The 21,609-nt window shown below is 45.2% G+C and overlaps 1 protein-coding gene across 4 annotated transcripts in view; it reads right to left on the reverse strand.

Moving 5' to 3' along the window:
- Positions 1 to 3,342: 3,342 nt before the first annotated feature.
- LOC117003032 (serine/threonine-protein kinase PAK 3) overlaps positions 3,343 to 21,609 on the reverse strand; it is a 130,471-nt gene continuing 112,204 nt past the window's right edge. For all 4 annotated transcript variants that reach the window (XM_033072638.2, XM_033072639.2, XM_033072640.2 and 1 more), the window contains 7 exons: positions 19,554 to 19,602; positions 18,529 to 18,641; positions 17,526 to 17,643; positions 17,108 to 17,207; positions 16,476 to 16,672; positions 12,617 to 12,754; positions 3,343 to 11,104 (listed from right to left, as the gene is read on the reverse strand). In XM_033072638.2, coding sequence (XP_032928529.1) covers positions 11,015 to 11,104; positions 12,617 to 12,754; positions 16,476 to 16,672; positions 17,108 to 17,207; positions 17,526 to 17,643; positions 18,529 to 18,641; positions 19,554 to 19,602 — 805 coding nt within the window. In that variant the 3' untranslated portion in view covers positions 3,343 to 11,014. The remainder of the gene's footprint in view (positions 11,105 to 12,616; positions 12,755 to 16,475; positions 16,673 to 17,107; positions 17,208 to 17,525; positions 17,644 to 18,528; positions 18,642 to 19,553; positions 19,603 to 21,609) is intronic.

Raw genomic sequence — 21,609 nt, forward strand, 5'->3', positions numbered from 1 at the left:
ACACAAACAAGCCCCCATAGTGGGAGCAGAGGTGGGACTCCAGAACCTGTGCACAGCTGCTTTGCTTTGCAGGCAAGAAAGGTCTTGGTCTGCTCCACTGCCCTTGTTTGCTTTGGGATCACCATTACTTTTGGGGGGCAGTGCAGAGGGGAAGGGAGAAAGCATCGGCTTCCCTCACCCGTAGGTGGGTTTTTCCCTGGCATGTAGGGGTTGGGCCTGCCTCAAGCCCCTGACAGAGATAAAATTTTTTACCTTTTTTCTTGTTTCCCCTTTTTTGTCTGTAATCTATTTTCAATAATTTGTTATTTGTTTTTTCTAAAGAAAGCATTCTAGGTGGTGTCCAGTCTGGATTAGGGAGTGCTTGGGACCAGCTGTGGTGTGGATGGGCAGTGCCCTTGGAGAAGGCTGATGGCATCATTTGGGATCAGCTTTTCTTACAGCAGCAGATGGCATGAGGTGGGTCCCCATCTTCTTGGTACAGACGGGTAAGGGCTTTTGGGAGATGGCAGCACATACAGGAGGATCCTCCTCTGGGCAGCTGCTGAGGAGGTGGATGTGCCTTGGCTGGCTGCAGGCTGGGCACTTGTCCTGCCCTCCTGCTCTGCGGCCCAAGGCAGCAACAAGGGGCAGCTTTGGGCACCGCTCTGGGCACAGCCAGCATGGCCTGGGCACCATGGGAGCTGGGACAAGGGGGACAGGAGCCTTCAACTGATGGGTGATTTCTGGTTTCTCTCCTTGCAGTTGGGCTCTGTGGATGCTGAGGCTGCTCTGGGCTCCACCAGGGCTCTGCTGCAGCTCAGCACCGGGCTGCAATAAGCCAAAGAAGAAATGGTGTGACCTGTAGAGGAGACTTGCTTGAGCATTTTGGCAACATAGCTTAAGTAGGCCAAATGCACACCTCCAAGGGAAAACATGACATCCTCCCAAAAATAAACTTTTCCAATAACTTCTGAAAGGAAATCAATCTGGTATGACCCCAAATAACATTTTTCAGCTTGCTCAAGCTACAGCTCAAACCTTCTCTGAACAGTTCTCTCCCCCACCTGCCTTTTACTTCACAACTACTCCCTCTTTTCTCTCAGTGAATTTCCAGCCCATCACAGTGTCCATCACACTGCAGGCTTCCTTCATGTCCCTCACCACAAGGAAGACCTAGCCTCAGGTTTAGGGACTCATCCTGTCACTGGCTGAAGAGCAGCAATATCTCAGAGGTTTGGTGGGATTTTAGTGTAATTCAGACCTGGTCTCCAAACGTCAGCTCTCCTTACTGCTGAGTTCCCACTCCCTTTTTCTTGTCCTTCCAGCAGGATGAGCTCTGTGACTCCCCTTGACCCTGCCCACTCTTCCCTGCCCACCCACCACCTCAGTTAGGTTTAAGCTGAAGCTTCTTTGTCTTCTCTGACACACCAGTCCAGTCCCCTCTGTGGGGAGCACCAGCCCCAGAGCACAGCACACAACAGTGCAGTCTGGACCTGGACCAGCTCCCTTCCACCCATCACTTGGCTGTTTGTGGCAGCTGAATGCTCCCTGTGTGCAGCTGTCACTGCAGTATGGCCCCAGGGCAGAGCCCAGCCACACTCCCACTGCACCCCCTGAAGCTTGGGGCAGACACTGGTCCTAGAGTTGTGACTTGCAGTCAGTGTTTGCAAGTGTTGTGTTCTCATCTCGTGGCAACTTGTGGGGAAAACAACCTGTGCTGCCAGGTCAGCACTGCCCCTCTGGGCAGGAACAAGACTGAAGGGCTTTCCTATTGCAGAGGAATCAGCATTGAGCCTTGGCAGGGCCTGGCAGGTGTGGAGCCAGAGCTTGCCTGCTGTCCAAGACTTGCAGCCAACCAACTGCCCCCACTTGCCACGCTCCATTCTTACAGGGATAGAATCCTGTACAAGGGTTTCCATGTTGTTGTACCCATGGGTATGGAACAAACACAGAGCAAAAGTGCCAGTCATGTTGCTCGCACACTCCTTCCTTTGTATACAAGACACATCTGTGCACACTCCTTTGTATAGATATGCTAAAAGCATAAGGATGGCTAGAGATTTCCCACTGAACTCTAACTTTGGCATAACTCACCTTGCAAGTGGGCAGTTGGGATTTTTTTCCCAATTCTGTGTGAGTAGGTGTCCAAGAGCTGAAGGGATCAGCATTTAGAAGCAGTTTCAGGATTTCCAGGCAGGAAGTGGAGCTGACAACCATCCGTGTAACTCGCTGTAGTCATGGGGATGGGCTGCTGGTTCTTTAGGAATATGGCACAATGGAGATATGAGACTGGGAAAAATCATAGCTCTCTGTGGATTTGTGCAAAACAGGGAGCAGCAGAAACACTTTGTGTCTCTGTGCGGACACAACGTCCAAGGAGCTGGGGTGGCAGAGGGTGACCTGGGCTGGCAGCAGGTCAAGTCCTGCATGATGACAACATAGAGTGGCACAGGACAAAGCTAAAAGCATGCACATCCACACTGATTAAAGCTTTCTGATGCTGCACATCCTATAGGAAAAGCTGCTGTCACACAATTCCACTGGTATTTATAACTTTCACTTTCAATACTTTAGGTCCAAGTTTCAAATTGCAAAATTTTTACCTTCAAGACACAGTTATTCAATTTTTCAATTTCCTATTGCTTCAAACACAATTTAAAATAACTTTATATTGGAAACTAAAGGTGAAGCCTTTAAAACAGGATGCTGAGATCAGTAACCTACATCCATGCCATAAGAACATTTACAAAGTAAATAACTTAGTACTCTTTTAAAAAGAGCAGTTACCTCTTACTCAAAAGTTTCAGATGATTTTTCTCTACACATTTGTTTTCTGTTTTTCTCTTTCAGTATTTTTCTCTTTTTTCTTTTCTCTTTTATATTTTATAAACTGGCAACATGTCCTAAAAAAGGAATGTACAGCAAAATGCTAAACATTTCAGGTAAACAGTGAAAACATAGGCTCCTCTTCTGTTTACTTTTGTCTGGATACCCTGAAGAAAAACATCTAGTAGATACTAGCAGAGGTGTAAAGTGGTTGTTTTGGACTAAACTGGAGCTTAGTACTGGTGACATACCGATCCAGTAAAAAGTTGCAGAATTCTTTTGCAGATCTTGAATCGTGTGTTTGCAGGCATAGCACATGCAGTGCTGACACATCAGTGCACGAGAATAACTGCTAACATTTCCCCACAGAATTTTTTGGGCTCTGCCCAAGAACAAGGTGCTACAGTCCTTTGCTCCTTGTTCCTGTGTGGAGCAGCTCCCTTCCTGCTGGCTGACTTGCTCACACTGAAGGGCTGAGGCCTTTCCCCCTTGCTGTGCTACAGACAGATTTAGATGGATTTAGCAGCATTGATTAACATGGGGATACACAGAGGGACCAAAAGCAGTTGCCTTTGTACAGCTTAAGCTCAAAGGTCAAAAATCTCAAGAGACAAGGATGTTAGAGGCTCACAGGCTGCCTTTTTGCTGTGCTGACCCACTTGTGACCAGCACAGTTTTGTGTGAGGCAGAGTGAGAAAAAGGGGCAGCGCCCTCCCACCCACACGGCCAAGGGACCCACCCAGCCCTGGGGCTTGGGGCACTGTCAGCACCTGCTGCTTTGGCAACCTGTTCAGCTGTCACTGAAAGCAACAACCAAATTCTCACTGACCCCAGACAGAGCAGCAGTGCTTGAATTTGATCCCTAAGACTGGGGTAGGGCTGGACACACACTGCATGCAGCAGCAAATGGACCTTTCAAAACAATCTCCTGCCACCATTCCCTCCCGTTTGCAGTGGTGTCACACCCGCCTGAGACACTGGGGAGCCCTCAATGCACTGACTTCAGATGGCAGCCCTGGGCTCCTGGAGGTTTTGCAAGAAACAGTGGGGATTCTCTCCCCATATCAAGTTTCCAGATGGAAAAGGCTGCTGTGACCAGGCAGCTCAAAGGACAGAGAAATGAGGGTCTCGACCACTTTATCTGTGCCAGTTACACAGTCTTGGGCAGTAGCCACTGAGCACAGAGGGAGCAAAGGGCACAGGAAGAGGGACAAAACTAGACAAGTGCAGAGACTGGAAAGAGACCTGGGAGAAGTAACACACTGCTTCATCTCATTCTTTAGGCAAGCTCTTTCCTGTTTCAAACCCCTGAGAGGCATGAAGGGCAGAGAGGTTACACATAAACAATACTCATGTTTTCACACACTCGCCCTCTCAGTGTTCTAGAAGAAACTGGATGAAATGCATTCTTCTCTCTGAGTTGTCTCGTTTAGCATGAGCAGCTCAGGACTAGGAGCTAAAGGAGCTGAAGCCTTAGGCCACAAAAGATGACCATGAGGAAACTTTGATCAAACTAAAGTTGCTAACATGGACCTAGCTGAATCCAGCAGATAGAATACTTTATGTTGGAAAAGACCTCTGGATACCAGGGTCAGAATCTGTTCTAGTGGCTGGCATCCATAAACCTGTAACACCAGGGAGTTGTGATTCAGAGGTGTGTGCACATGTGTCTGACAGCTCTTCTGATCTGCATTCATGGCTGCCAACCCAGGCCATGGTGCTCACCATGCTCCTTTTAGCTCTGTACCTAAGTTGGGCAAGGCAGGTGTTCCTTGCAAGCCTCCAGCAGCTGTGAACATGGTGTCACCAAACAGAGCAGAAAGTACCTTACACACAGGTGCTGAAGCTGATGTGTGGTCTACTTGAAAACTGAGCAGGGAAAAGCCACTGTGATCACAGGCTATTAGATCAATTAGTACTTTTCAATATTATCAACTTTAACTAATGGTATTGCTCCCAGTTTCCTCAGTCAGGGTCAGGTTCTCACAGAACTCAAGTGCTTGCCTGTGGGGGATTTGCTAAGCAGCAAGAAAAAAGGTTTGCAGGCTTGTGCCCATTTGGCAGCCCAAAGGGCACCCATAGAGAGCATGTGGTTATCCCTCTTCAATATAAGACGATTTTTTCTTTTGAGATAACTCTTGTAACCAAAGGTACATACAACTGTTGGTAGGCTCAGGCCAGTAATGGTTTGCAGGCACGATGCACACCTAGGATTATGACAATCAGCTCTAAACTGCATCCAAAGAGATGCAGGTAAGTGAGATTCTGTAAGTTTCAGTGAGAAAAATAGAATTACCCTGTCAGCTCAAGGACAGACACAAGCAAAGAGAAGTTTTAAAAATCCCTGAAGTGCAAATCACACTAAAAAAAAGCTTGGATGGTTTGGATGGTTTCTCTTGAAAGACAAAGGTTATCCTTTGTCTGCTTCCTGAAAACTTGGGATAAAATTGGAGATATTTACCTGGTATGGGCAGAGGAGAGGAAAAAAACCCGAGATGATGAACAGTTCTATTTATAGGTCTTCATCAACCCATCATTAAGTTGCTACACATCATGAATGAATAGTCCAAGAGGAAACAGGAACACCAGGAAGGTGAATGGACCACTGACTCGGTAGCACTTAGCAAGGCAAAGCTGGCACTAGAGTGCATGTCCTAGGTGTCAAGCAAAGAAACACTGGCTCCTGCCTTTAATGGTAGATGTCACAGGGCTCTCTCTCTGGCTCTTTGCTCAGGACTGGACTAAGAAATACAAATATTTACATGCTCAGTGTGAAGAACAGTCAGTAGCCACCCCAAGGATTATATACTGGAAATAACTGCTGTATGGACAATAATGCACTGTGACATTTCCTACAACTAGAGGACAGGAGACAGGCACTTCCCTTCCCATGGTGACTGGAATATGTTTAATTTTTGGTGGCAGGACACAGAGAAGGACTGACTCAAAGACCTGCACAAGTGTAGCCACTGATCTCAAAGAAACTAAGCACAAACCTTTGAGTTCTTTTGTGTGTAGTGGAGCAGCCAACCAGGAGCCAAAGATGAAGAATACACATGTACTTACAAAAAGCACTGGACAGAAGAAGTGAGGATGTAACCCTGGCCCAAGTTTAGGATCCAACCCTGAGAACACTGTAAGATCCACCCCCGTGCAGGTTCCCAGGAGTGCATGCAGGAGCTCTATGGAATTTTACATAGGTATGGTTATCTTTTTTTCTCTTTTCTTAAATAAATAAACTTTTCTGTGCTTCTCAAACTTCCCTGACTTTACTGCTACCACGTTTCTGTTCCAAAATGTTTAAATCACAGTGAGCTATCAGCTCATTTTCACACATCTTCATTGCAGGGGTGGGAATCATAGTCAAGTTACTGGATAGGGTATTTCACTGTTTAATTTAAAAATTAAGACAATTAACCAATCTTTTAAAACCTTGTAATAGAAGTGTCTGAAACTTTTAGTTTTCATTTTGCAACAGAAACAGACTATTTCTAATACTTCAAAAATATATATAACTAATTGCTAGATCTGAGGATAGCAGTCAGAAAACCCAAGGTGACTCCAGAGATTTTACAGTATTTGTCTCTTTCCTTACTGCAAGGCCAATGCTACTGTCAATCCTAATATACTCTGTGAGCCTGTAAATAAAGTACAAGACCTGACCCCCTCAGGACTGGATTTTTGTAGGTTTGTGTCATTTAGTTTTTAAAAAATACTTGTGTCTTTTCCACATTTTATATCCAGGCTGGTAGGATACAAACAGAGCTGCCATCTTTCAGTATTAGTGAGTGCAACTCAGCACCAGAGACTGTCCCAAGGACAGAGCCACAGGGATACTGAAGCTATGCTCCCTGTATGTCATAGTCTCAGCTGGGGAAGTACACTCCGTGATGAAAACAGCCACTGGCAGAGATTATTTCTGCTGAATCTTGTCTGCCTCCCAGGAATTGGTTTTAGAAGAAAAAAATCTCTCTTGCTGATGCAAAGAAAAAGGAATATAATATTTAATAAAAGTAAGGCCTCTCAGGACAGGGGCTGTCTTAAAAAAAGTCAGTGCCAACAATATTCTGTAGGCTGAGGCATAGACTGATAAAAAAAAAAGTGCTACTGTTTGTTTTCCTTATTTTCCATACCTACTGTCTTCTGGAAAGTTGTGATGGTGTTTTTTTTTAAAGTAGAGATGCTGAAATACTTACAGGTAAAGGAAATAAATAGGAAATTCCCCCTTCCCCAAACAAACAGAGCAGCTTGTCAACAGAATTGCTTAGACTGTATGTCCAGTCAACATATGCTATTACAAAGTGCCTTCCTTTTAAAGGATGGCTGTCTGTTTTTTGTGGATAGGAAAAAGTAAAAGATATACTGGAAAAAGAAACTGTCACTCATTTTTTCACTTCTTACAGGAATACAAACATGTTTCATCCTGATGAATGCTTTACACATTGAGGGTAGCCCATCTCCAGCCCAAATTACTCTTTTGCAAGGAAGCTTCTCCGACAGACACAGATCTTGAGCTGACAGACAAAAATGGGACCTCACAAGAGAAACAAAGTCTTCTAAACAGAACAGAATCATTCAGGTTAGAAAAGACTTCTGAGCTCATGGAGTAGAACCATCAACCCAGCACTGCCAAGCACACCACTAAACTTGTCCCCAAGTGCCCCATCTACAAATCTTTTAAATCCCTCCAGAGATGGTGACTCAACCACTGCCCTGCACAGCCTGTTCCAATGCTTGACCATCCTTTTGGTGAAGAGATTTTTCTTATATCCAATCTAAACCTTCCCTGGTGCAACTTGCAGCCATTTCCTCTTATCCCATTGCTTGTTATTTGCAAGAAGAGACTGATTGCCCCATTGCTCCATCTGTTTTCAGGTAGTTATATACTGCTGGCTCATGCTCAGCTGCTCTCTATCAGCACTCCCAGCACTTTTCCCACCAGGCATTTCCCAGCCACTCTTTCTCCAGCCTGAAGCTGCAGGGGGGTGCTGTGACCCAAGTGCAGGATCTGACACTTTGCCTTGTTGAACCTCATCCAACTGGCCTTGGACTAGCAATCCAGCTTGTCCAGATCCCTCTGCAGAGCCTGTCCTCCAGCAGACCAAGATTGCAACTCAGCTTGGTGTTACCTGAGGGTGTTCTCAATCCCCTTGTCCAGATCACTAATACAAATACTGAACAAAACTGGCCCCAGTACCCAGCCCTGGTGCACCACTACTGACAGCCCCAGATGGATGTTAACATTCCCCACGACTCTCTGGGCCCAAGTCATCCATCCAGTTTTTTTTTCCCCAGAGAACAGTGTACCCATCCAAGCCATGAGCAGCCAGTTTCTCCAGCAGAAAGATGTGGGAAACACTGACACAGGCTTTACTAAATTCCAGGCAGACACATCCATAGCCTTTCCCCTCATGCCCTAGGCAGGTCATGCTGTTGTAAAAGGAGATCAGGCTGGTTATGCAGCATGTGCCTATCACAAACCCACACAAGCTGGGCCTGATCCTGTGGTTGTTTTATGTATGTGCCATGTGATGCACTCCGGATGATCCGCTCCATGACTTTTCCCAGCACTGAGGTCAGGATGACAGACCTGTAGTTCCCAAGATCCTCCTTCCAGGGCTTTGTGTAGATCAATGTCACATTTGCCATAGTCCAATCACTTGGGATCTCCTCCTTAGCCAGGATTGCTGGTAAATTATGGAAAGGGGTTCAGTGAGCTTGGATACTCCTGTCCCTATTCGCCTCCTGCTGCAGCTGTGGCCCAAAACAGAGGGATTCCTCTCCCTGGGCACATGTCCCACAGGTGTACTTATGCTGCTACCACCAGGACTGGCCTAAGAGCAGGGCACAGCCTGCTGCTGACACCTGGCTGGCAGCACAGTCCCACCAGAGCTCTGTCTGGGCTGCTGCATGGGTTGTGGCAGGTGCAGAGCTTAGAGAAGGGTTTCTGCTTGGTGGACGTCATTGCTGCCTGGCAGGGCTTCAAGCACCTTCCTGACACCCTTCTGCACCATCTGCTGTGCCTGTTTGCCTGTCCTGACCACTCCCACTCCCCAGGGGCTTCTTTTATGGGGGGAAAGCTTGGCAGCCATTGCTCCAGGTCCTGTCAACCACTGTCACTCCAGCTGTGGGCTTCTGGGTGCTCCCTCAGCTCCTCCCAATGTTCCCCCAGTTCAGGAAACCAGAGCTGCTTCCTCAGCATGCTATTTGGCCATCTGAAAAATCAGACCTGTTTGTGCTCCCCAGTAAATGAAGAAAAGTTAATTTCTGCTTAGCTGTGGTAACTCAAGGAGGGTTGTCTCTACCTGTTACCTCTGCCAAGGACACTGCAATGGCCAGTGCTAGCGAGGGTAGCATCAGTAAGGACACTTGCCAGACAAAGACAGCAACTAAACAGAAAGCCAAAGCTAGACATGCTCCTGGGCTGATTAAAAAACAGCCCAAGCATCCTTCATTCCTGCTGGCCAGACATGAAGGCCATGAATGCCTTAAAGGCTACTTAACCCTTTGCAGGACCAGGCCAACATGAATATCTAGAGCAGAAAGCTGTTTTACCGTGGGGGTTTCTTTGCTCACTCGGTTTTTTGGCTCATGTTGCTTCAGTTGCTGTTTTGAAGGTCTGGCTTGAGTTGTACTCCTAAAATACAGCAACAAATACACCATGCAAATGCTTTTAATGAGTGATGAATAAATAAAACACAAATTGCATACTGAAAGTATTTTGCTCCCTTCCAAATCCGCTGACTGGTCAAGCACAATCCTCAAGCACGTCCCCAATGCCCTCTCTTGCAGCAACTCAAGAGCTTCATTGTGCAGTGCTTGCCAGAAGTAGGATAGCAAAAAACCAGGCTGGCCTGATGTCTCCAAGGAATTCTGTAATCCACTTTGCATTTCACACCTTTGTTCTTGCTCAGTGCACAACTCCAGGTTTTAAGGTGCTTTCCTCCAGAGCTGGCTGCTGCAGATCTGAACTGTGCAGGCTCCTCTCACGTCAGCTTTGGTTCCCAGGGCAGAACTCCTGTGCCTAAAGGGACGCTCACCTGTGCGGGAGCCTGCAGAGCAGCCTTGTCCCGTGCCCCTCTGCTGAGAATTCTGCAGGCAGTACAAACCTTTCCCAGGAGCTACAAGACAGATGTGAGAAGAACTGGCACCCTCAGAAGTGACACCACCACTCTGCTCTGTTTGCTCTTCCCTACTCCTGCAGAGACTCAGGATGCCAATCCCACCAGGCTGCACATTTCTCAGCATGACCATGACTTCCCTGGAGAACAGCCCCCACCCAGTTTGGCTCTGAGACAGGAGGATTAGTCCTCTCCCAGGAAGAGGCACCCACAACCAGGCTGCTGCCACTTGTCACCACCAGCATCTCCTTTCCAGCCTGGCTCCACAGATGCTGAGGCAGCTCTGGGCTCTGCCAGGGCTCTACTGGGATTCAGCCCTGGGCACGGCTGGGCCCACTCTACCCTCACATTGCTCTGACAGCTTTGCATCAGACAAACCTGTTCTGAGGACACCAACTGATCTTTCTGCTGTTTCAGCTGTATAAGACTCTCACCCAGGCAAAGAGATTGCAGTTAGTGGTACAAATCCAATTGGCAAGAACCGAACCACTACACAGTCCCAGCTGAACACCTGTATCTCCACAGGATGTTTTGTCTGTCCCACTCTTCATTCCTTTCTGGTTGGAAATGCAATTGCACTTTCTTCCTCAGGCAGAAGTACCACAACTGGGCAAAAACTGGCAAGTGGGCTATATTCAAAAGGCAGTCTGGAGTTAATGAATGAAGAATTGCCCTTCTCCAATTCCGAACCATACCAAAACCCCATAAACATGACTTTACATCGTTAAGAAAGAACGGACAATTTAAAAGTGAATGTACAACTTATTCACAGGGTGAGAAGGAAGGGAATCTTCCAACTGAATTTGCTTTACCTTGGAAATGATTGAGGCAGCAAAGCATTTTCTGTCATTACCTCTCTATCCTTAGCCCCGATTCATCTTAAAAATAAATTAAGGAGCCAGAAAGCAGGAAGAAGACAAATGATAATTTTTTACTCCTTGAGGAACTGGGGTGGTCCTACCACCATGACTGTGACTGTTGGTTTGTTCATCCATCCATCTGTCCCGCAGCATGAGAGTTGAGGTTTTACAGAGTTTGTGTTCTCAGTCCTGCTCCGAGCTGGCAGGACAGAAAGCTGACCTGCAGTGCTAGCGGCTGCTGTTCTTAATTGCTTCCTTTGCTGCAATGATCAGAGGAGTCAGGCTTGAGAGTGGCTTGGCTAATTTTAAAAATGGATGCTGCCCAAAGGAAAAAAAACCAGAAAGGTACCATTACTTTCCAAACACAGTTCCTCACAGGCTCGACCAGGATAACAGTTTTTACCAGAAATAGGACTGAGGGGACCATCTGCACTTCCACCTTCATGCCCAGACATTGCTATCACAGGCAAACATGGCCCACACACCTATCAATCCATTTTTGTAGGTGTCTTCAGCTGGCTGGGATTTTTGCCCTGTCAGCACTCTGGGAATGCTGCTTGCTGCCTCGAGCTTCGTTCCTTTCAGGAAACTCAAAAGACTCGCTTAAGTTTCTCCTTTCAAAAGACACTAACTGTGTTAATTGTCAAAAAAGATATGTGAAAGTCATTCCTTAGGAAACTCCAATACCTCTAAGAAATGTTTAACCCAGAAGGATTTAGGATCATGTATTTTCTCAAGACGTGTATGGAGGCACAGATTTTCAGCAGCAAGTCAGGAGCCAGAAGTGGCAGAGTGTTGATGGACTCAGCTCTGGCTTGCAGGGACAGTAGTGTCTACCATTCTATCCCCTGGCCCTCCTGTGCTGGCTGGCACCTTCCTTCCCAGCAGGGACAGTCAAGTGGCATGTTCTGCAGCTCCCTCTCTGCCACAAAACCTGGCAGCAAACCCTGAGAAGCTTGACTGTGCCAGGCAGCAAACAGGGCTGGGACAAGTCCTGTTCAGCTGTCCCTATTTGGGTAGCAGAAACCTCTAAAATGGGGCTTAGTGGCAGAAGCCTCTAAGAGAGCAGGAGGGACAAGCTGGGGCCCCCTCTGAGGCTCACAGTAATCTCCCCACAGTCGAATCTCTGACAGCTTGGTTGTGACTGCTTTTACTGGGTTCCTCCCCCACCAACGTCATTTCAGGCCTCTATACCTAGTATCATTCTACTTCAGTTCTTTTGTCAAGAATTAAAACTGAATTTACTTCCAAATGTACAAAACAGGGCTAAAGAAATGGCCAGGAGATGGAACATATCTCCTCTGAGGAAAAGTTGAGAGAGCTGGGCTTGTTCAACCTGGAGAAGGGCAGGCCCTGCAGAGACCTCACTTCACAACTCTTCAATACTTCAAGGGGGCTTGTAAGAAAGTTGGGGACACATTTTTTAGCAGGGTCTGTTACAACAGATCAAGAGGGGTTTTGACTCAAAGACAATCAATTTAGATTTGATCTAATTAAGAAATAGTTTACAAGGAGAATGGTGAAATATTGCTATAGGTTGCCCAGAGATGTAGGTGGAAGTCCATCCCTGGGAACATTCAAGGTCAGGTCAGATGGAGCTCTGAACAACATGACCTAGTTTAAGAGATCCCAGCTCAGTCAGACTAGACAGACCTTTAAAGGTATCTTCCAACCCAAACCACTATAGGATTCTACTTAGTCTTTGTTTGAAATCACCAAGGCTGGAAATTAATATTGAGGGGAGGGGGGGGCAGCCACCTCATGCCTTTATTTGACCAGAAAACTGATCCTTTACACATCTGTTTCACCTGCAGCTGCTTCATATCTTACCTGCAGAAGTTCCTTGGCAGACCCTCGCCTGTCCACATCCATCTCCAGGCAGCAGTTAAGAAAGTCTCGGAACACAGCCGAGAGTCGCTCTGGGTTCTGCAGCTCTGGTGTCCCATTGGTAGCTATCAGATACAATGCCTGAAGACAAAGGAAACAGAAGACTGTTTCATTCACACCCAGAAATATTCACATAGACCCAATTTTTAAGCTCCAATCTCCACTGGCAGTTTATTCCCTGGCAGAGGGATGGAGACGATTCACATAATAACAACAACAACAAAAAACCCAACCAAAAACCCCCGAAAAATCCTGATGCAGTCACAGCTATTACAACATCAAAATGATCTTGCCTTGACAGCTGATTTTATTGGCTGACTTAGTAGGAACTACTGCAGAACATTTTACTTCTCCAAGTATTGACACACTTTTACAGGCGATTTTAAAGTCTGTGTGGCCTAAATATATTATTTCAAAGGATTATTACATAAAATGCATCTCTGCAGTGCTAATGGTCCCTAAAGTATGGCTTCCATAAAACAAAATTCATCAAGATTTTGCTCTGTTCTTGATAAAAAATGGTGACTGCACAAAAAAAGGCAAAATCCATCAGCTTATTCCTTGGATAAAAAACCAGAAACACTTGAAGTCTCATGTTCAACAGACACATCAAGTTGCATGCACAAATACAGTATGATGAAAAGGCATAATGGGGCAGACAGGATGCAGCTTCAACTATCTTTCAGCAGTCTCTAAATTCCAAATCAGCTTCACTTATGTGGTAAAACTTTTAATAGTCTCATCAGAAAAAGGAGTCATTCCATCCCCATGGTAACCCTCCACTAGTCTAAGAGTTCTCCACCATAAACAGCTCTGACCACCACCTGGCAGGGATCTCATGACCCTCTGCAGCCCTCAGGTGAGACATTAACTCTTTCACTGCACAGATGAGACTTGCAGACCTTCAATTCTCTCTGGAGTGAGAGAAAAGGACAGAGTGAAGACACATAGAGAAACAACAAGAAGACACCAAGGTCAGTAAAGAAGAAGTCAGGTCCCAGATGGAAGGAAAAATGAGGTGATGCCTTAGGCTGAAATTCTCCTGTAAGCCATGGTGATGGACTATGATATATTGAATATCCCTATAAATCATGGAAAAAAGCATGGGTGGGCTGGAGTGTTCACACTGTAGACATGAGCAAAGGCATCCATGCTGAACAAGCAGATGTTGAAGTAGATGTGATCCCATGAGAAGTTTTAACAGAGAGAGAGAGAAGAGTGAAGAAGGCCCTTTGCTCCCCAGGGAAAGAAGAAGATCTCTGTTCCCAGAGATGAAGATGATCTCAGAGAAAGACAAAGAGAACTTGCTTTTGAACAGCTCATCCTTAAAACAGTACCTTGTAAATTTGATATGGCCCATGAACACAGCTGTGGGAAGGCTGCAAAAGATGGGAGGGACTTCACGACTGCAGATTTCCGGGCAGCTGCTATTCATGGAAATTAAAAGCCATGAGAGAACTGTTTTCTGGAGAAGTCTCCATAGTGTGACAAGAGAGACTCCTCTCCCCAGGTGAACTGAAGAAAGACTATTCTGGAGGTAATAAACTGACTGAATTGTTTCTGTACATTGTCAGTGGGAAAGAAAAGACGGTGGGGGGAGGAGAAGTCGTGTTCTGAAAGTTTTATTCTGATTCTTATTATTTTTTTAGTTCTGTTAATAAAGTTTTTCTTCATAAAAAGAAACGGTGGCTTCCTCCCTCAAACGTGCAAAACCAACATGCTTTGTAACAGCTGACCTGAGGCTTCTTGAGGACCCCTTATCAACACTGGAGATTAAGGAAGCAGGGAATTTTCAGCATCCAGATCAATAATGCTAATTCTTTTCACTTGCTTTTGCTGCCTTATACAAGGCAACTGCATTTTTTGCAAGTGAAATATGGGTTCACAGGAAACAGAAGCAAAACTGTGATGTGTAAAGGTCTCTGCTGGGACAACAGGGCTGCAGTGACAGAGGCCTAGTGCCACCCTGCCAGCTACAGTGCACTCTGATTATCCAGCACTGCTTTCAATCCAAGCCTGTTTCTTTCTTATCCACCCTAACAAGGTGACACAGTGCACAATATTCCACATGTGTGCCCTGGAACCAAAAACCCCAGGGCACCTATCAAACCAAAAGAAGTCTTCCAAGAAAACTCAGGAACCTTCTCTCAAAAGAGTGAAAGACTTGTATAATTGAAAGACTGAAATCTGTATAACTGATGTATTCTTTTCTTAAGCAGCTGGGAGGTAGATCCTGACCCTTCTATAGTTTCTTCTGTCAGTCTGCAATACACAGTCTGGGTGCCACAAACCAGAGAAAACACAACTTTACAGTATGGACAAGGCTAAAGATCATACACTATTTTAATTCTAGCCTTAACAAAAAATATCTATGTATACATATAGGTAAAATTTAATTTTCTCATAAATTCCCGCAGGAATTAACTGTGCAGCATTTTGTTTTAGCTGTCAGTCATGAGGTTTTATCCTGGTAAATACATTCCTCCACTACTACACACTCATTTACTAAAAGAACTGACCATTTCATTTTAAGACATTAGGATAAAACTGAAAACTTCAAAATACACTAGTTTACTACAAGTATCTGTGCTAAAAGATACTTTTAGAAATGTGTTTGATAATAAATAATTGTGGCATTACTAGAACCAGTGATCTTTCCTGGAAAGTTCAGGTAAGGTTCAATCAGCACTGGTCTGAGACTGAAGAGAGTTTTATGCCGGCAGGTATAGCTCCAATGCTTATCATAAAAATTCCCCAACTGGAGAAGCATGGTACTTGAAAATTTTTGTAATTCAGAGATACAGTTCAAAGAGAGTTCAAAAAGGGCATGAGAAATTTCAGTCACTGCTGAAGGCCAAAGTGGCAAGTTTCTGCACAGGTACATGCCACTTTGCCTCTGAGGTTCTCACAGTGATGCAATCAAAAGCTACAGCAGATGTGCTGTAGGAACATTTTTAGAAGCGGGCCTTTGTAGAAATAGTTCAAGCTGACGTGAATTGGCTGCATTTTGGCCACAATAACCCCCTCCAATGTTACAGGCTGGGGATGGTATGGCTGGCCAGTGCCCAGGCAGAAAGGGACCTGGGGCTACTGATGGACAGCAGCTGGACATGAGCCAGCAGTGTGCCCTGTTGGCCAAGAAGGCCAATGGCCCCTGGCCTGTACCAGGAACAGTGTGGCCAGCAGGAGCAGGGAGGTCATTCTTCCCCTCTACTCAGCACTGGTGAGGCCACACCTTGAGTGCTGTGTCCAGTTCTGGCCCCTCAGTTTAGGAAGGACATTGAGACACTTGAGTGTGTCCAGAGGAGGCAACGAGGCTGGGGAGGGGCTGGGAACACAAACCCTGTGAGGAAGGGCTGAGGGAGCTGGGCTTGTTCAGCCTGGAGAAAAGGAGACTCAGAGGTGACCTTATCACTCTGTACAACTCCCTGAAGGTGGTTGTGATCAGGTGGGGTTGGTCTCTTTCACCAGGCAGTAACCAACAGAACCAGAGGACACAGTCTCAAGCTGTGCCAGGGGAGATACAGGTTGGATATTAGGAAGAAGTTTTTCACTGAAGCAATAAGGAAGTATTGGAACGCTTTGCCTGGGGAGGTGGTGGAGTCACCATTCCTGGCTGTATTTAAAAAAAGACTGGATGTGGCACTTGGTGCCATGGTCTAGTTGAGGTGTTAGGGCATGATGATCTTGGAGGTCTCTTCCAACCTGATTATTCTGTGATTCTGTGAATGGGATTTTACCTCATGGAAGACAAAATATGGCACAAATTAGAAAGACAGCAGTATCTGATATTCCACCCTACCCTGAGAGGATTTTCATTAAGGTATGGAGGTTCTCCTTCCACCATTTCTATTGCCATGATCCCAAGTGACCAGATGTCCACTTTGGGGCCATATGCTTTTCTTGTTACAACTTCTGGTGCCATCCAGTAAGGAGTCCCCACCATTGTGCTCCGTTTACTCTGCTCAGGGGTGATCTGAGCACAGAAGCCAAAATCAGCTGAGGAGAAAAACAAATACTGTTAAAGCCAGCTTGAATTCTGAAATCAAGCAAAAGAATCCCCATTAAGAACCCCCATCTGAGAATGCACTGTGGAATCTAGCTGGAAAAGCAGCCATGCTGTGTTTCCCCAGGGCTGTAGTAGCCAAGGTATTATGGAATTGGCCACTTCAAGAAATCTTCAAGTTTCATCCACTGGCTTTTACTTAATCACTAGATTTAGACTGTAACTCCTTCCACTCTGGAAGAGTCACACATGAAGTAAAGCCATTCTTCACACCCTGTTTCTCTCTAGACCTCTGCACATTGCAGCGGTGCCCTCAAAGCAGGGGTCCAGGCACTCTCACCAGCATCACTTTTGGAGAACTGGCTGTCACTCAAAAGCAATCCCACACCCCACATCCAGGAATGCTGCACTTGACCAAGAATACCTACTCAATTTGACAGATCCGTCCATCCCAAGAAGAATATTGTCACTTTTGATGTCTCTGTGGATCACCTGGTTAGAATGAAGGAAATCCAGGGCTTGCAGGCACTGAAAAGAGGAAAAAAGAAATGTAAGGGTAAAAATTAATGACATGATTTCTTCACACAAGAAAGGAATAGCAGAACACAGTGCAGTCAAGAGAAGAGCTTGCTGCTCAACACTGTTAGTCATGTCTTTCTAGGGGAAGCACATACTAGCTTTTGAAAGGGAAACATCAATTGTCACTATAGACTGTCCCCTGCAAACATAGACAGAATGGTATCTGCTGCAGTGGATGAACTCTTTCTTCTCCATTTAATGACAACAGCACAGAAACAGAAGCATAATCCTGTGCACACAAACAGAAGCACGAGTGGGACCCCTCACCTCCCGACACACAGCAGCTATCTGTCCTTCATCCATACACGTCTCGGTGACAACATCGGTTAAAGAGCCTCCAGCCAAGTATTCCATCACCACCCACAGCTCATCACCAACAAGGTAGCTGAAAGGAGAAAACAATGCTGTGGAGATGAATGTGCATAGCTAAACTAATGAATGATCATAACCATCATAACCATTCCTGTCTCCAGGTCCCTTGCAAATGAAGGTAGAATAAAGTGAAAAGGACATTCCTTCTAGGCTACACAGTTCTTGGAATCTGCACAGTCTACATGAGAAAGACACATCCATGAAAAAGGAGGTATTTTAGGTGACAAGCAAGTGAAGAATGCACTTTAATAAGATAATCAAGCAAAGATAAATCTTGAACCAGGACACATGCCACCAGCTGGCTCATCATCTTAACCATTAACCCCAGAAACAAGGCAACACAACTTTCAAAGTTATCCATGGGAGGAGGGTGTGCACCACTCAGGACAGAAGTTGGTCAAATGTTCAGAAAAACCTTGCAAAACATACATTCAGAAACAGGAAAGGCCATGAAAAAACTGTCAAATTAGGTGTTTCTGGAAACAAGAACTTAGTCTTCCTGGCATCCCCAGTAATGGAAAAGAGTGGAAATAGCCCAAAGGAATGAATTTTCCAGGATGGTTTGTCAGCACTTTGCAAAAGACACAGAAAATCTGATCAACTTAAAAAAAACAATAAACCCCAGAACAACAGAAGAACATGGAAATACTTGGCACATGGAGTTGACAGGTTGTTGTTTTAGTAAGATATAGCTGATCCAGGTTTTTAAAAACAGACTTCAAACTATGTATGCCAGAAAACACTAATGCAGAGCCAATGCAATCTCCTCCCATCTACTGGAGATGAGTAGAGAAATAATAAAGAGCTCCATACTCTGCAGTGATCAAAGGGGTTTTTTTTAACCTTTGGCCTGCAGTGTGTAAACAAACATTCACAAGACAATACCAGAACAACTTACCTGTCTAAATAGTTAACAATATTGGGATTCTTATTTTCCCTCATGACCAGGATTTCATTGATAATAAGTTCCTTTTTGGGCTGCTGTTGGAGATTCATTTGTTTTATGGCCACCTAAAATGACATTAAAAACCATTAACCTGAGTAGTTTGTTGTACAAGATGAGAATGAACATGCTGACAGTTCTAAGAATGAAGTCTTTCAGAAATTAAACAATGTAACAAAGCTATTTATTCTTCACAGCAACAGGAGAAACAGTGACCACCTCCAGTGTTTTCCCAAGGCCTCTAATCATGACAGATCTTTTGATTTTACAACCTGCATTGCTAACCAGTCTGTGGCGACATGCACAGCCAGATTTTATGGTATAAATGTACAGAGTTAAATTGTGTATCTAGACCAATATTCTCTGAAAAACACAACTTGATGCACAATGGAGAACTGAGACAGAACAATTTCTTAACCAATAGATTTATATTGGCGATAAACATTATCTACTTTTTATAGGCACAAAAGCTTGTTGGGATTTCTTAGCAGATTTCTCTTCATTAAAAATAACATTCAGGGATAATATAACATGGTACCAGCATGGGATCAACAATAGTGTGGAGAGCACCAATCTGTTCTGAAGACAAAGTAAAAATTTAATCTCTTAAAATTGGCCTTAAAAGCTATGGGTGAAGCATCCAGCCAAGCACAGGCAGCACCAAGGCTCTTACTGATTCTAGGAATTCATAGGCACCTTTTCAGGCGTTTATGAAAAGCTCAGATCCAGTTTGCTGGAAAGCACATTACCACAGTATATGTTCAGTTACTGAGGCACAGAACCACAATGCCCTTGAAGACCTTGCTCTGAAAAGCTGACGACAGCAGATGATTGATGTTACCAGTTGACAATTGTCCATACTTCAGAAAAACAGCCTTTGCAGGAAAGCTCTACTGGCCACCCAAAGCTCCAGCCACAGCACACATCAGAGGGGAAAGCACTCAACAGCTGCAGAATCTGCTGGGATTTTTGACGCTTACCTCCTGTCCTGTGGCAATGTCAATCGCTGTGTAAACAGTTCCTGAAGCCCTAGAAACAGAACAGCAGGAGAAACTGAGAAACACTTTATTCCCTGGAAGTGAAAGCCAGCCCAGACAGGAGAGCTCTGTTGCTTGGAGTGTTTATAAGGGCTCACCCACTCCTCAGCCAACAGTATGGTAGCCCATCAGCCCTCTGCCATGCAGGGTGTCCAAGAGAAAACTCAGGTCCAACATGAAGAAAAAAGGGCTGGTGCAAATCTCCAGTATACATGCCACATTATGTTAATTCAAAACCTAAAGGTGGGGGGGGAGATGTCTACAAAAACTGGAAAATAGTATGTTTAATTATTTTCCATTTTACTGTGTTGAATTTAGTTTTTCCCCCCCTTTTCCTTTGTGTGTCTGTGAGTGTGTTTTTTCCATGAAATGTAACACACAATCCAATCTCACACATTTAAATTGAATCCATCTGCCAAACTCAGGCAATGTCACACAGTCACTCTGAGAACCCTGAACATACGACAGCCATTTGAGGAAAAGATCTAAATACAGCTTTCTCCAGCATTCAAGTAAACAATTGTCCAGCCATCCTTCAAGGTCACTGCTAGAGCAGGTTAAGGCATCTATTATTTCACACACAAATTGAGAAGGACTCAGGACAGAGGATACTTAGAGAGCTTCTTTGTGTGTCAAGAACTGTAGACAGCTCCATCTGTTGAGTGCTCCTAATACATGAAGGACTCTTTATGGTGTCCATGTGCTGCTTCTATGACAGACATGGGTTGTGTTGTAGAGCCACCAGAAATAAATGGTGTGCTCACCTGCAGACTAGACAGGGTGGGGTATGGTTTGCCATCTACCTCTCCTTCAAAGATGTTCTTTCCCATAATGATGTGAAGGGCTGAAAAGGCCCCAGTCAGAGGCGATTCCTTTGGGTTTCAAAGCAACTAGGGGCTTGAAAACCCTTCCTTCTGAGGTAAACCACAGCTTTACACTGCCATCATTCAAGAAACCCATGTCTGCAGTGAGGCAGTGGAGGGGCAGTGAGGCAGGGAAGAGGCAGGGAGGGAATTCTCACAAGCAGAAATGTGCCTCCAGCAAGTATCCCAGTAACTGGAAGTGCCAAAATTAGTTTGCCCCTTTTCACGTGATCCCCCAGCTTGTTTGTTTACCTGCAGGATGAAATATTTCAGAGGCAGTTTAATTCAACAGAGACCTTACGTCTGAGAGCAATAATCTCATTGGGCATGCTATGCATTCTCTTGATATAAAGGCAAATGCATTTTCCTATGACTAATTGACAAGATTAATCCAATTTGTTTTCATAAGAAGTCGACAACACTTATTCAGAATTGCTAACACTGTGATGATTCTCCTGAGCAGTCATATCAGGTTTTATTTCAAAACAGCTCTTGAAATCAGAATGCTTTTAGAATGCTCCAGGCCACCTGTGAGCAGTTTAGATAAAGGTACTGGGGGGTTTTACTCTTCCTCCTCTGTGGAGAATTTTTCCCATTATCATGCTAAGGAAGTTGGTGCTCCCTCAGCTTTTGATTGCCCAAGACAAAAGGGATGGGTGGGGACTGTCTCCCTCCCTCAACTGCTGGCGGGGTTTGGGGGGTCTGAGTGGCTGGTTTTTTTTGTTTTGTTTTGGCTTTTTTTTGTTGTTTGTTTTGTTTTGTTTTTTTGGTTTTTTTTAGGGTATTAGTTGATGCTGGTTCACAATGCACCCTAATACCACCAGAACATATGGGGGAAGAGCCTATTTCCATTGTTGGGGTGACGGGGGGATCACAGGAATTGTCTTTGCTGGAAGCTGAGGTGAGCCTGACAGGGGAGGGGTGGCAGAAACATCCAACTGTAACTGGCCCAGAGGCACCGCGTATTCTAGGCATAGACTTTCTCAGGAGTGGCTATTATAAAGATCCAAAGGGATACAGGTGGGATTTTGGAATAGCTGCTGTAGCAGTAGAAGGCATTAAGCAGTTGAACACCTTGACTGGACTGTCAGAAAGCCCATCTGTAGTGGGATTCCTGAAGGTGGAAGCACAACGAG

The sequence above is a fragment of the Catharus ustulatus genome, chromosome 14, assembly GCF_009819885.2.
Source record: "Catharus ustulatus isolate bCatUst1 chromosome 14, bCatUst1.pri.v2, whole genome shotgun sequence".
NCBI lineage: Eukaryota > Metazoa > Chordata > Aves > Passeriformes > Turdidae > Catharus > Catharus ustulatus.